The 16,169-nt window shown below is 28.2% G+C and overlaps 1 protein-coding gene and 1 long non-coding RNA gene across 2 annotated transcripts; one reads left to right on the top strand and one right to left on the bottom strand.

The window, feature by feature from the left end:
• Positions 1-895: 895 nt before the first annotated feature.
• Positions 896-2,924, top strand: LOC131180227 (uncharacterized). The gene is made up of 3 exons (XR_009149046.1): positions 896-1,384; positions 2,117-2,173; positions 2,748-2,924. It is a non-coding gene; the product is annotated as an uncharacterized LOC131180227 (long non-coding RNA).
• Positions 2,925-5,703: 2,779 nt separating this feature from the next.
• Positions 5,704-10,303, bottom strand: LOC110652431 (wall-associated receptor kinase-like 22). The gene is made up of 3 exons (XM_058147896.1): positions 9,243-10,303; positions 7,524-7,633; positions 5,704-7,101 (listed from the first exon to the last, which is right to left on the bottom strand). Exons 1-3 carry the CDS (start codon positions 10,141-10,143, stop codon positions 5,884-5,886), a joined length of 2,229 nt encoding a protein of 742 aa, XP_058003879.1. The 5' UTR covers positions 10,144-10,303; the 3' UTR covers positions 5,704-5,883.
• Positions 10,304-16,169: the final 5,866 nt, after the last annotated feature.

Consider the following 16,169-nt stretch of genomic DNA (forward strand, 5'->3'; position numbering starts at 1 on the left):
CAGTTTACTTTCCAATGTTGATAAATGATACACTTGGCCCTTAGAGGAGACTCTACCTGACTAATTACATAAGATGGATAGAGGTTGGTCTAAGTGCCTTAGTAATGACACAAAAGAGATTAAAAATTTGAAATATCATGGGAGTGAGAAGATTTATAGGTGTTGACCACTGAGGTCATAAGAAGAGTGAAGATCTCAAACAAGATGCCTAAATTAGCTGCTACAGGAAAGCTACTCATAGGATACCATGGAATAAGGAACATAAGTTATGTCATTGGGGAAACAGAGATTATTAAAACAAAGAAATGATGACTGAAGTCACCAAGAGACATGTTGAGGCGTAATAAAAGTGAGGTAAGCACCAAAGTTGATTGAAGTTATGAGACATCAAGTCAAGAACAGTGAGGTATAGCGAATACTTGAAATGTCAGAAAAATGGTCAATGAATAGTTACAAGATAAAAGCCCTCTAGAAAGAGATAATGACAAATAGGACACTATAGTAGAATCAGAGAGCGGTAAAATGTCATATATAATATACGAAGAGTTTGAAGAATAAATGTTTTACCAATCTCTACATAGCTGAAGGAGTAATGATTGCACTTGTTCTAATAATCTTCTTTTCCTTATTTCTTTGTTTATTCGAAAATTCGAGGACGAATTTTTCTTAAGGGGGAAGAATGTAACAACCAGAAAAAAAAAAAAAAAAAGATGGGACTTTGGCGTGTGACAGTGGGTTTCCACTGTCACTGCCAACTTAAAAAAAAAAAAAAAAAGGGTCAAAAATCGGGAGGACCCTCCCCCCCCCAATTTCTCTTCTCTCCTCTCCTCCCCTCTCTTCTTCTTCTTTCCTTCTACGGTGACCAGCCGGCGACCTCCCAAGTGGCTCCCCACCCGGCCGGCAACCCTTCAGCGACGGCCAGAACCACCAGAAACGGCGGCAAGAGAGGGAGAAGAGAGAGAAAACGCGCGCACAGTGGGCAGCGGCTTTCCGGCGCGATTCCGGCTTCATCCGACGTCCGATCGAGGTGATTCAGGTGGCGTTGGAAAGCTTGTTCCGAGAGCTTTCTTTTGCTACCAATTTTGCAGCAAATGGAGGTCGGATGAGTGAGATATGGAGGAGAAAAATTTCGGGTTTTTCAAGTTTTTTCGTCAGATCTAGGACGATCCGACCGTTGGATCGACGATCCGAGACCACCTATGGACTGAGGAAGAGGAGAGGAACATGATGGTATGATCAGATCCGGCAAATGTCGCCGGCGACCAGCGGCCGGCCACCGTGCGCAGTGGTTCCGGCGGTGGCTCCGGTGGGCTATGGAGATTATTCAACTTCCAGAGGCTTCCTCATAAATTTTTGGAATTTTTGAGACACAGATAAACTTTGGGTAAGACTATTTTCATTATTTCTCTGTCTGTGGAGCATAAATACAGTGTTTCTTAAACAGGAAAAATTGGAGAAAAATTCTAAGAAAAATATATGATGAAAGTAAAATTATTTGGAGATATTCTATGGTGTTTGTTGAATTTTTGAGTGATTGTAGAATATTTTTGAAAAATATAGATAGATTTTAGTTAGATTTTTAGCATATGGGCATATAAGATTATTTGAAATTAAGATATTTAAATTTTATATAATTAGTTGAAGCTTGAGGATGGAGGTTTAAATATGTAAATGTTGAATTGGGTTGAATTAAGAATATATTAGCTATTGGAAACTTATGGAATCGAGTAAAATTCTTGAATAAAATATTCATGGGTGATTAGAAAATTACAATTTATTTTGCAATAGCCTTATAATATTATTAAGTACCACGGGACAAAATTTTAGAATTTTTAGAACATGTTTGAGTGGATTTTTACAAAATGTTAACTATAGGGACTAAAACGTAATTTTTAAGGTTTTGAGTATTGCTTGGTTTGGAGGGCCCAGGAGGGGCCATATATGATGATGAGATATGAGTTGAATTTAGAAGTGTTATTTGAACCTTTTTGCAAGTTGGGTAGGTCCCAGGTATAGGGGAAACTCTGCCGGATTTCCGGCATAAATTAGGCTGTTTATTGCCTCTTTAGAGTTTTATTTTAACTTAGTACTAATAAATTTATAATTTAATTATTAGGTGATCGAGGTCAGCTATTTTTCTGCATCCAGCAGCCACAATAGTCATCGGTGTACTGTGAGTAAAATATTAATTTTAATTGTAATTTCGATATTATTATATGTTTAAGCATGCCCATACATCACTTATATGTATATATCTATGTAGTTAAACTCTAGGCACGCTTTATGTTGCGTTCACAACTGTTAAAGTGCCATGGATGTTGTTGTGGTAATTTGGAGCAGTGTGCGTGCGTTGGCGTGCGTGTGATGTGGTGTGGACTATGGATAGGACGGGTAGACACGGCTTGAGATCTTCGCTGGGACCCGGTCCTTCGGGGGTAGTCACGGCTTGAGTTCTTCGCTGGGACCCCGATTTGGTATATTAAGCGAAAGTCCGGCTTGAGTTCTTCGCTGGCACAGGTTGGATTTAAGAGAGCTGTATAGGGGATCAGCTCCCATATATTATGATTGATATTATTGGGTGTGTGAGTGCTCCAAATTACCTTTTTGCTGTTATGATGTGAAAATATTGTTGATGTTGCATTTCACTCTACATGTTGCATTAGTTTTAGATAGTTATAGAGATTATGGTTAAAATTGATATTTTACTCTCTGAGTCGAACGCTCACTCCTGTTTAATATTTTTTCAGGCTACAGGAGGAGACATTTTTCAGAATAACCTGTCCCTTTCCTCTCAGGTTATGAAAAGATTACTTAATTGTATTATTATTCTCCAAATTTGTAATTTAGGATTCCGCATGTACTAGTAGTAGTATTAATCCTGTCAGGGACTGCGTGAATTTAAGTTTTTGTATTAATAAATGAAAAATTTTTATGAGTTTTAAATAGCTTGTAAATAATGTAACAGGGTTGAGCTGAACTCCCATAATTTCAGTTTATAATAATTACTGGATTAAGTTGGCCCGAAATGAAATTATAACAGTTTGATTTAAATTATTTTATACGCATATTGGGCCTAAATTGTGGGCTTGGTTATGGATTTGAGAACAGTAAAGCTTACTACCGGCCTCGGAGGCTTTATGCCGGCCCAGGTCCTAATGCCGGTCCGGCCCATATAAAATGTTATTTTTATATTTTTATAATTAATTAAATTAAATAATAAAAATAATATTATTTAACATTATTAATTAAAATGAAAGTATAAAAAAATATTATTTTTATATTTTCATTAATTAAATAAAAATAAATTAATTAAATTGAAAAATAATAAAAAAATATTTTATTTTCATATAATTTATTAAAATTAAAAATTATGATTATAATTAATTTTAATTATTTAAAATAAAAAAATATTATTTTAAAATTTCATTTTCTTAGTTAAAATTAAAAAATTATGATCAAATAAAATTAAAATATAAAATATTATTTTTTTCCATATTATTAATTAATATCAAAAAGTTAAATATAAAAATTAACTCATTATAATTATTTAATTAACATTAAAAATATTTAAAAAAAAAGGTAGCAGCAAGTGGTGAGCAAGTTACATATTGAGTTAATTTAAAATTAAATAAAAATAATAAAAAAAATTAAAGTAAATAAAAATTAAAAGTAAATTAAATTATACATTCTTAAAATGTACAAGGCCAAATTTGGCTTATTTCCGAATTTAATAAAACACAGGGCGACGGTGGATCAATCCCCGTGAGGAGGATGACACATGGGACACGTCATTCTTGCATTGGCCTTGGGATGCCACGCATGTGAGTGATGTGCTGCGTTTCACCGGTGGACGTTGTCGTTTGCTCCTTGATTGCGTTGTGTGCTATGGGCCTAGCGTTGCTGGATCTAGTGGGTATTTGGCCCAGCTTGATGCTAAAGAGGAACATTCCCAGAAGGGAGGTATGTTTTATTGAAAAAGAAAAAAAAAAAAAAAGATTTTTGTAGAAAAGTCACATCCTCGCACTCCATAATTTTGGACAGAGAATAATAGAGAATTAGATTTCTTCTTTTCCATTCATGATATGTTATAGCTAGTCAATCAATCAATCAATGAAACGAGAAGTTCCTCAAAATTAATTTTTGTGCTGGTTCATTGATGAATTGAGAAATCATATCCTTAAGGACCTCCTATAGGATATTAATGTACATAATATTTTATATTTATTATAATTTCATTTATTGTGAATTAATATTTTATTATCATAAAAGTAATGCTTAATCTTATTAAATTGAAATTTCTAATAATATTAAAATCAGTAGTAAAAGTCTCCATACCTCCGATAGGAAAACAAAAACAAATGTAAACTTGGAAACGGAAGAAATTGCAAGAGGTCATTATCTCTTCGTTAGGTTCATGCACTCAAGTTTTGTTGAAATTTCAATTCTTGGAATCTTTTGCTTAACTTGGCTTGTTCCAACGATTAAAAGTATATTATTCATTTCGTAGATAGTAAGTTTGAGTCTCCAATCTCCTACTAAAAAAAAAATCTCTTGAAATCTTTTCTATTCAAAACAATATTATCATTATATCGTAAATAAAGGAAAATAACAACTTATTCATTATGTATTAAATATACAAATGTGTGCTTAGTCTGGTTTAATTCCGTGACTAAAAGTGTATATTATTTACTTGGTAAATCTAAATTTGAGTCTCTACATTTCCAATCCCCCACTAAAAAAAGAAATACACAAATATGCGAGTTTCATTTTTTTTACATATAGATCCTACCATATATATATATATATATATATTATATTTGGAATATACGATGACAAGGGCAGAGAGGCTAAAATTTACAGTCATATAATTATTATAATTAATAAAAATTAATTGTAAATTATACTTTATAAATCAAGGGGTAGTCTGATTGATCTTCCTTCACTTTTAAGTTATAAGAAGTAGAGATGTCTCGAGTTCAAGTCTCCCCATCTACCTATTCTAAAATTATTCACCTTTATAGTAAGAAATAGAAAGGAGTACCTCCCACTATGTAGCTCATCAATTACATTTGGCCTATTGTGCCTCCAATGAATCCAAAAAATAATTTAAACTTTTATTAAACAAAAATCAATTTTAATTTTTTTTTTGTAAATCATATATTTTATTAATTTTAAATAATTAGGAAAATTTTAATAAAAAAAATCCATACTACACGTTAGCACATATCCATCTAACATACCTAACCAAAGACCTAAAATGTTAAGTGAAAAAATCTGATAAAAAGTTATCAGAATACAATGACCAAAATAAATTTCATTTTTGAGATTACAAAAAATAAATATTAAAATGAAACTAAATAAAATTTAATTAAATGTAGAGATAAGATTAAATAATACAAAAAAAAATAAAATATATATAAAGTACATAGATAGAATAAAAATGAAAATATTGGAGGAGTAAATTTTTTTGTTAGGTAAATTCAAGTGGAGGGCAGGACAACAGCACAATGGACCAAGTATACATAAGAATTTCCCACGAAGCAATGTATATTATTTAGATTCTTTAGTTAGTTTCTTCAACAACTTTAATGTAAAAGAGGAAATAAAAGGCAATAATAAAAAGAGGAAATAAAAGGCAATAATAAAGGACCAGTGTAAGAAAAAAATGAAACATATATGCTTTGATTGAAATACGCACATAGCTTTCTTGATCATCAGGTTCTGTAAGTAATTAATATTATTAAATGTTCTACAAAGCAAGAATTAATATTATTACATGTTATGAAAGATGAGAAAAAAAAGCAGTAGTAAAAGCTTAAACCGGTCTAAAAAAAAAAAAAAACTAAAACTTACCTTCCAATAGAAGTTTAATCTTCTTGATCATCAAGCTCCGTTAGAAATCAATGGTTTGAGATCTAGTGCTATAGCTTCAACACTACTAAAATCACAAGTAATTGAAGTAGGAACATCATCCATCTCCAACATAATTACTTCAGCAGCCTCTTCAGTATTTTCAGTCTCTTCAGTGTTTTGTTGAACATTCAACTTGTTACTTGGGGATGCTCGAATCCTTTCTAACTCTATTGCAACTTCTTTCATTGTAGGTCGTTTCTTTCCATTCAAATTTAGGCATCTTAGTGCCACATTAGCTACTGCAACAATTTCTTCTTCATGGCAATCCTTCGTAATGCGAGAATCAACAATTTCAAAAAGTCTATTCTCTTCCATCAAAAGAATAAAATTTGTGGCTAAACTCATAGTTTCTTGTGAGCTACTTGAATAAATTGGCTTTTGTCGACTTAAAAGCTCCACCAGAACCACTCCAAAGCTATAGACATCACTCTTATCTGTAAATTGGCTAGATTGGAAGTACTCTGGGTCCAAATAACCAAAAGTGCCATGCACGTGAGTTGTCAAATGAGTTTGATCAATGGCAATTGATCTTGAAGTTCCAAAATCTGATATTTTTGCTCTGTGTTTCTCATCTAAGAGTATATTTGTGGACTTAATGTCACGATGATAAACTGGAATAGAAGCTGCTGAGTGTAAATATGCAAGTGCCCCAGCAATTTCACTAGCAATTCTTACTCTCATTTCCCATGGTAGTGAAGCCTCCTCACTTTGGTCATGGAGATATTGGAAAAGAGATCCATTAGGTATGAATTCATAGACTAGCAAAGGAACTTCGGTCTCCAAGCAACATCCCAACAACCTAACAACATTCCTGTGATTTATCTGAGAAAGAATCACAAGTTCATTAATAAATTCTTGTAAGTTTTCCTCATCAACTAATTTGGACATTTTGACGGCAACAATTCTTCCATCTGCTAGCATTCCCTTGTACACTGTGCCCTGACCTCCCTGACCAAGTATTCTGTTATCATTGAAACGATCAGTGGCTTTTTCCAACTCCTTTGATGTAAATATTTGTGTTTTCTTAACACTACCATCACTTGAAGTTAATTGTTGTCGTAACAGCAAGCCACCATTCCTTTCAAAGAACTTTTTTTTGAGTTGGATGTTCCTTCTTTTCTTCATAAGCTTGCACAACATCTGAATACCAAAGACTATTACCAATACTCCAATAATCCCGCCTGTGCACTAAATAACTCGCACCATAAAAAAAATTGAATACATATTAAAATGATTACTTACTAACTTAACAAAGTCAATATAAGTAAGAAAAAAAAAAAAAAAAACATACTTAGTCATTAGTCAAAGTACCCATGAAACTTAGAGAAATCATTAAGCAAACTCATTTGATTTATAGATTAATCAATAGAAATTAAGAAATAATGGATTTCATAATTATATTATCTCATATTATTTATAATTCAAAACTTTTTAAAATAATTAAATCATATATTTATTTATAATTGTATTAATAAAAAATAATTCCATTAAGGATAACATGATATAGACTAATTAAATTTGCTTAAAATTTTTTTAGATCATAAAAATGGTAGAAAATATTATAGCTCTTTACATGATTTAATAATATTATCGGGCAAAAAAAGACTTACCAACAATATAATCCATTTTGCGTCAGGTACACATTTAAATGATCCGGAAGTATTCATACATCTTGTTATTCCCTTGCAATGATGCTTTTGCTCTTTGCATTCATCAATATCTAATATAACAAAGTCAAAATGGAAAAGAATAAGTGAATGAAAAAGAATAGTACCATTGGTAGATGGATAATAACATATTAATACCTTCTAATTAAATTATGTGTGCATTTAATTAAGCAGTTGAATTCTCAAATAAGTCAACTTTTAGTATATGAATTTCAAACTCTAAAATAATACATGCACATTTTTTGTAATAATAAATTTTTATTTATCATCGTAATTTTATTTATGTTTATAAATTTACTATAATAATTACTATAATTTACTATTAAGAAGAATCAAATAAAATTTTTCAAAATATAGGTAACAATTAATTAGTTTCATTAAAATAGAGAAAGTGAATTGTAATTTACGAAGATACTAAATATTTTTTTTTTTAATTTAAATACGTGATATTTTTACATTATAAGTAAAACTCTCCAAATAAGAAGATATGAAGTGGACTAAAAATAGAAGGAATAAATAGTTTTTTTTTTTAAAGTAAAAAGACTAACTAATAAATTTTTTCTTTAATATATTATGTAAAAAAATTAAAAATCAATATATATATATATATATATATATATATATATATAACACTAAAATGAAATCCTGATTTAGCTGTGAGTGATTGTTTACTTTTTTTTTTTTTTTTTTTTTGATAAAATTTATGTATTTATTTCAAGCTATCTATCAATATATGAATTTGGATAAAATTTGAACTTACCATAAACATAATAACAATTTTTAAGATATGTATGAATATAATCTCTACGCAACGTTTTAGTTTATTGAAAAAATTGACATAATTTCTTTTTATCTTTAAACAATAATAATTAACAGCATTAATTATTTAATTATATTTTCATTAAAACAAAATTAATGACATTAATGATATAAAAAACATATTTTAATTTAATTAAATACAATATATTCAACATATAAAATGTACTCTTCTTTACAAGAATATCAGCCCCTCTTAAATATCTCTTAAATATCTTACTTTTATATATATATATATATATATATATATATATATATATATATATATATAAACTCAATTTTGAGTTTGTATTCAATAAAAATCTTATTATTTTTTTCCTTTTTATTTTGATTGAAATCTCTCAATTTTTAACTTTAGTTTTTTTTTAATATCTAATTTTAAAATATTTTATGTCATTTTAATATTTTTAAATTATTAAATGATTACATTTATCCTAATTATTATATATTATTTTTAAAAGAAAAAAAAATAAAAATACACCATGAATATATTGAATATGGGAATTGAGACGAATTTTTTTTTGCTTATAAAAAATTATCTCTAACTGGTCACTTTAACATATTAATTTATAAAATCATAGTATTATGATTTTTTTTACAAAACTATATATGAATTTATTTATATGTGTGAGAAATGAAAAATAATTAATTAACTTTTATAATAAAAAAAATAATTTAGTTTATAATATATACATAAAAGAGAATTTTATTTGTTGATAATATTGTTAAAACTTTGATAATAAAATATTTTAACCGAATTATCTCGCGGGTTTTAAAGCATGTATTATGTAAATAGTATAACAGAAGCCCAAAAAAAAAGGTAAAACAACACCTTGTTAAATTTACCTGTGCATCGAATGTAAGGATTGCCCTCATACCCACGGTTGCAATAACAACGGAATACTGCTGCCCCATTAATAGAAGAAGAACCGTAGAAGCAATACAGAGATTCCGACTCCGAGATATTGCCACTCCATAGGCCGGAACTGATCATCCAATTATAACTTTCAGTTCGGTTCGAATAGAGCATCCAATCTAGCACCATCGGAAACTGGACATTTGGATCCTTTTTCCTCCAGGAGTTCCATCCATATGTTCCTGCTAGAAATGCCAGCTTGCAACCATCTGTGCTTTGATCATTTATGGCTTGAAAACTTGCATTGAAAACCTGAAGGGATGAAGGTATTGTAACCTGACAGCAATCGGTGCCGTTACAATAATCGTCCGCTATCAAATAATTACTACTGGAATCCTCTTCTATGAAATTAGGAAGCATTTGTCTCCAATCAACATCCTTCTTATGGCTAAGGCATTTTGAATCACACCCAAGGCGTTGGAGAGATTGATCGATCATTAAAGCACGGGTGTTGCAACCTACTGCAGTGAATACGTTGTAGTCGGAAATGAAGAAAGGACTTCCCGTCAAATTGAAAGGCAAATCGGACACCCTGTCGGAACAATTGGAGGATATTATTGGACTTTTGACGTTAGCCCGGCCTACGGTAGAAATATTGAGGAGCTCCATTTTGATTTTACTTATAAAAGCTCTACTTTCTTTGCACTCAATCTCAAACCATTCATTGAAATAACAATCCTTCTCACCCATTCCGAATGGGTATGGAATATCTATATTTCCGCAATGGTCTGTACAGCTAGGCTTTGCAATAAGTCCCTTTGCTATTGCCAACTGAATAGTTAACAATAGTGCCAAACTTAAACTGACTTGAGACACTAATTTCACACTCATTTTTGCTTCCCTTTTTTTGGTCTTTGTCTTGAGAGCCTTTTTGAGTTCAAGAAGCTAAACAATATCTGCCTTTATAGAAATTGGAGATTGGAGAATAGAGATGTTTCTTCGCACCTTCTCAATTAAGTCGGAAATAAAGGAGTTCTATAGCTTAGCTTTTGGGGCCATGTGTTTGTTGTTTTGCCTGTGTGGGGTTAGCCTCCTATTTTTCTCTGTTAGTGCATGTCTGTTTCAATTCTCCTCTTATCTCTTTTCTTTTCCTTAATAAAATCAGTTTACAAAAATAAGTGAAAGGACTCGGTCGTCTCTAAATACAAAATACAAGCCTTCCAAGCATCCATGCGGAGAATATTTTTAGACACTTGAATAGTTTAAATTTTGCCTTTTGCACACCTGAATAAATTTTGTGATATATTAAACACCTAAACTCCTTAAATCCATCACTCTTAATCTCAAATTTGTATAACCTAATTAAAGAATGAGTTACACGCACCATTCTATGCCAAAATGTCAAAAATATAGGTTGATGTGTCACAATAACAAGTTGAACAACTAGGATTAAGAAAAAAAAAAGATAATATTCAAAACAAAATTTCTCTACACTTCCTTAGCATGAAAATTAAGATCAATCATTGCCAGCCTTCCTCAGCCTCGGCATTCACTACTATCATCAACCTCAACCTGGTAGAACTAAAGGAAGAAAAGCTAATTTGATAAATTTTTTAATAAAATACTTTAAAAAATAAATTTTCATTTCTCAAAAGTAAAAAGTTACGAATATAAGCACTATAAATTTAAAGATTAAAAACTCATAACTTTTTATCCAAACTCGGATTTTCAATCCGCTTAAACTTTTGGAAAGCTAATTTGATAAATTTTTCAATGAAAACACTTTAAAAGAATTAAATTTACATTTTGAAAAAAATTATTTAATTCTCCCTTGGTAAAGAATTAGATGAAAATTAAGTTAAACAATACTTTCTTAGTACTACCTAGATTTGAGCCAATATAATTAATTAAATGAGATTCACAAGATATAAAAATAAATAAATTCACACTCGTTATTGCTCTCTTTTGGTCTTTCTCTCGTGAATATTCGAGATCTTGTTTTAAAGAAATCTCTATTAAAGGTTTTTCTTTGTACCTTCTGCTCTAAATTATGTTGAAAGGATAGGATTTGGTCGTCCAAACATAAATTTCCTGGAAATGTCTTGAATTGATTATACATTCGCTGCGGAACCCACTCATGTTGACAGATTTGGGTCAACAAATTAAGTCAATGTACTATCATTATTGAACATTAAGTATCAGTATTTAATCATTGAATTTAATTTAATAGTTAATTGTCAAATTCATTTGTAAGACTATAAATAATATGAATCCGTCTGCATAGTTCTTCAATTAAATTTAATAAAATAGTGATATTTATGTTAATTTTTTATATTTATAAAAAAAATAAATAATATGAATCCGTCTGCATAGTTCTTCAATTAAATTTAGTTTTCATATGTTTCGAATGAAAAAATAATTATATTTGACAAATTTTTATATTTAAACCATTTTTATAGAACTTATATTATTAGCAAAAAAATGAATTACTAAAAGTCTATTATAATTTTTTTAAATGGTTATGCTTAAATATTGAATAATATAGAAGATTTTTTTTTCCCTAGAATTTCTTAATCGTGATTAATATGAGCAGTTTACCATTAATCAAAATGAACTTTATATATTAATGAATAAAAAGTATTTATTAATAAACAGTATGTACAGTGGTGGATTTAGAATTTTTTTTGGGGTCAATATATAATATTTAAATAATAAAATATTATTGAAAAATTTAATTAAAAGTCACTCATTAACTTATTACACACGTAATCATATCATGTTTGTGTTGATAAAATTCATTAATGAAAAATTTACAATAGAATTAAAAAAAAAAACTTTTGAATTCATAATATGCTTATTTATCTTAAGTAATTTTAAATTTTATTTAAAAGAGGCTTTTAAAAGATTTTAAATTTTATTTAAAAGAGGCTTTTAAATTTTATTTAAATTTTATTTAAATACTAATTTTAAAATATAAAAATTTAATTATTAATTTCTATAAGTACTCAAATGATAGGAAAAAAAAAATATAATTCACTAGAAGATAAGTGTAGAAGGTTTTTTTTTTTTTTTTTTTTACCTCAGACAAGTGTAGAAGTTAGAAAATAAGAAAATTTTCTTTATAATAAAAAGAAAATCATTATTTTATAATTAATAAGATTCATGCACTCATTATTTTATAATTATTTTATAATTAATAAAGCATTTAATTTCTTCTTTTACATGCATGATATGTGTTATAGCTAATCAATCAGTTAACGAAACTAGAAGTTCCTCAAAACTAATTTCTCTGCCAATTAGTTGATCAATGGGAAATCTTATACTTAAGGACATATGGAATCTACATAATATATTTTATTTTTATAATTTAATTTATTGTTTAGCTTGGAGTTTTTATCCTCATGAAAAAAAATATTGATTATTTTTTTTAATTTAGATCAATTGATATTATGAATTAATTTGTTAATATCATAAGAAATAATATTCAATCTGATTGAAATAGAGATATTACATTGAAATTTCTAATAATACTAAAGTTCAATAGTAAAAGTGTACCTTCATGAGAAAACAGAAGAAAAAAACACAAATGTAGTTGTTAGAAACAGAAGATATTGCAAGAGAAGTCATTATTTCTTAGTAAGGTTCATGCACTCAAGTTTTGTTAGAAATTTCAACTCTCTCGGAATCTTTTCATTTCAAAAACATGTGATCACTATCATTATTTTAGCAGTCACGACCCTTTCAGTCTCTTTAGTCTGCCATGTAATTTTCTTCCATAATTTTCCAGGTCTATTGTTGATTTTTGAAACCCAAGACAATACAAATTTTAGATCACTTTGGACAATCGATTTCCTTCTACCATTCAAATAAGAATTTGGAAAAATCTCTTGTGCTTTTTCAATTGAAAGGAGATTCAATAAAAGGTGAATTACATTTTAATCCCTACTATATTCCATATTTAATAATGACAATGACAATAATAAATAGATATCCACATTCTTTAAGAGAAGAATAAAGAGTTAATTATAATTTTTTAATATAATTTGATATAATTAATGAGTTGTTCCATAATTTTTTTTTTCGAGCGAAGTTCCATGTATCTTGAGAAGTCTTTATAATTTGAATTCATGAATGAGTTGGTCTTTTCATCCAAAAAGAAAAAAAAAATCATTTCCGTTAAATATATATGAAATGATATTCTTACACTTAATTAAATAAAATATTTTTTAATCCTTGAAATTTTATAGAATTAATGATATTCTTACACTTTATATTATTTTTCATTTTATATTTTTTCATTATATATATATATATATAATCTAATGACTTTTCATTAAACTCAAAATTATTATAATTCAAATTTAATATATGAGCAATTTAATTTATGGGAATAAGTGAATAATATAATGTAAGAAAATAATTATTAAAGCACATATTTAAATTTAAAGGTAAATATATACCTTCAAAAGTGGGGCAAACTCAAATTATTATATACAATTTTTTAAATATATATTTAAATCAATTTTTAATATTCTTTAATTAAAATATTTAAGGAATGTATTCTAACAATTCTTCTTGCCCTATTATTTAAGACAAGTGCTCTTTGTTTCTTATCATATGTCCGTTTAGTAGCTTCAATGAACTTCAGTGAATTTTATCTTTGATTTTTAAATAAATAAATAAATAAACTCCAACATTAATGACAAGCAAAGCCTCATTAAATTTTATTGAAAATTTTAAATCGGATATGAACTATTTCAATTTTTATTTGGTTTTTTCACTTTAGTTTCTTAACCAATTGGAATAATTAGTTAGCGACTTTAGGAAGCATTTCTGGGCAATTAACATCCTTTTTGGGGCAGGCATGTTAAGTCACACCAATGCGTTGGAGATGGAGACTGAAGCTTTTTCTTTGCAACTTCTCCCTCTAAATTATGTTGAAAGGATCTGATTTGGTCGTCCAAACATAAATTTCGTGGAAATGTCTTTCATTAATTTTACATTCAATGTGCGGAACCCACTTTCGTTGACAGATTTTGGCCAACAAATTAAGTCAATACACTATCATTTATTGAAAATTTAAGTAAATATCATTGTTTTCGTCAAAGAATTTTAATTTAATAACTAATTGTTAAAGTTATTTTTTTATATTTATAAGAAAATAAATAATATGATTCGGTTTACTTAGTTCTTCAATTAATTATCACAGGTTTTGAATGAAAAATATATATTATATTTGATAAATTTTTTTATATTTTTTAAATCTATGGAATTTATATTTGTCAATATAAAAACCTATTTTTATATATTCGAACCATTCATTTAAAACTTATATCACCATGTAAACGTTGGTTCAACCGTTCGAACCACAAGCTAGACTGTGATTGAATCGAGTCAGTGTTGCGGTTCATGAGCTGGCCCAGAGCCGAGTTACAGGGGTCAGTTTCAGTCCCCTTCCTTGAACCTAAAATTGGCCCGATTACACAATTTTTTTGTTCAAATATTGAATTTCTTTAATTTTTCACATTAAAATCAGGACAAACAATGAAACTGAATCAAAAATCATATCGAACCATTTCAAACTAGGATAATATTGAACTGAAACTGTTTCTGATTAGAGCCATTATGAACAAAAATCAATTCGAACTGTGAAGCTGACTGAACCATCGATTTTGATCCAAATCGAATAGAAACTGATCCATGGCCAGGTCTAATATACATAAACTAAGATCATGTTGTTTTTATAAAATATATATATATATATATATATATATATTATACTTTCTTGTTTTAGATGGTTAAATATTGTATAATAGAAGATTTTTTTTCTTTTTTTTATAAGAATTTCTTAATCCTAATTAATATGAACAGTTTACTTTTAATCAAAATGAACATAATATATATTAATCAATAAAAATATTTATTAATAAACATTACTTATAAAATTATAACGTTTTAAATCTTTAATTATTTTGACTAATGAAAAAGAACAAAAGGTAAATAGAGGGGCTAAACTATTGAACAATAAAAATATTTAAATATTTATTTTATTTGGCAAGTGTTTCTCTCTTGATTAGAGCATGATGGTTTTGAACTTAAATTGAATGTTTTGTGTAATTGAGCTCAAAATTAAAAAAAAAAAGATTAAATTGGACATTGCTCAATAAATATAAGGGTAAATTGAGTATTATTGTATTAAATAATTAAATATTAAAAGTTCTCTAATTCAATTTTATATTTAAAATATAGGGAGAAAAATGTGAACTTTTTCCATTTAAAAAGTAGTATTATGTCAGGATTAGTGAAATATGTAACTCAAAATGGATCAGAGGCCCTATTAATTATAAGAAAGTACTCAATTAAGTTTCATAGAAATTTCTAAGTAGGATATGAACATTTTTCATTGTAGTTTCTTAACCCATCGAAATGACTAAGCTTCGTTTGGTTAGGTAAGTAGACTAAGAAAATATAAAACTCTTTGACAAGTATAGAAAATATATATATATATATATATATATATATATATATATATATATATATATATATATATATATTTTTTTTTTTTTTATAATAAGAAATTTTATTAATAATAAAATCAAGAAAAATTGGTCTGCCATGTAATTTTCTTGCATAATTTTCCAAGTCTATTGTTGATTTTTGAAGCCCAAAATAATATATACAAATTTTGGATCACTTTCCACGATCGATTTCCTTTTGCCATTCAAATAAGAATCTGATACAAATTTTGGATCACTTTCCACGATCGATTTCCTTCGCCATTCAAATGAGAATCTGGAAAAATCTCTTGTGCTTTTTCAATTGCAAGGAGATTCAACATAAGGTGAATTACATTTTAATCCCTACTGTTAGCATAATTACAACAATTAGCATAATTATAGGAGATTTGTGTAGCATAA

The sequence above is a fragment of the Hevea brasiliensis genome, chromosome 1 (assembly GCF_030052815.1).
Source record: "Hevea brasiliensis isolate MT/VB/25A 57/8 chromosome 1, ASM3005281v1, whole genome shotgun sequence".
NCBI classification, from domain to species: Eukaryota; Viridiplantae; Streptophyta; class Magnoliopsida; order Malpighiales; family Euphorbiaceae; genus Hevea; species Hevea brasiliensis.

Excerpts from the sequence above, each read along its gene's own strand:
- LOC110652431 (XM_058147896.1), bottom strand. The coding sequence starts at position 10,143 with ATGAGTGTGAAATTAGTGTCTCAAGTCAGTTTAAGTTTGGCACTATTG. Across the intron at positions 7,634-9,242 it reads TCCTTACATTCGATGCACAG|ATATTGATGAATGCAAAGAG; the intron begins GTAAATTTAACA and ends TTGTTATATTAG. Across the intron at positions 7,102-7,523 it reads CAAAATGGATTATATTGTTG|TGCACAGGCGGGATTATTGG; the intron begins GTAAGTCTTTTT and ends CGAGTTATTTAG.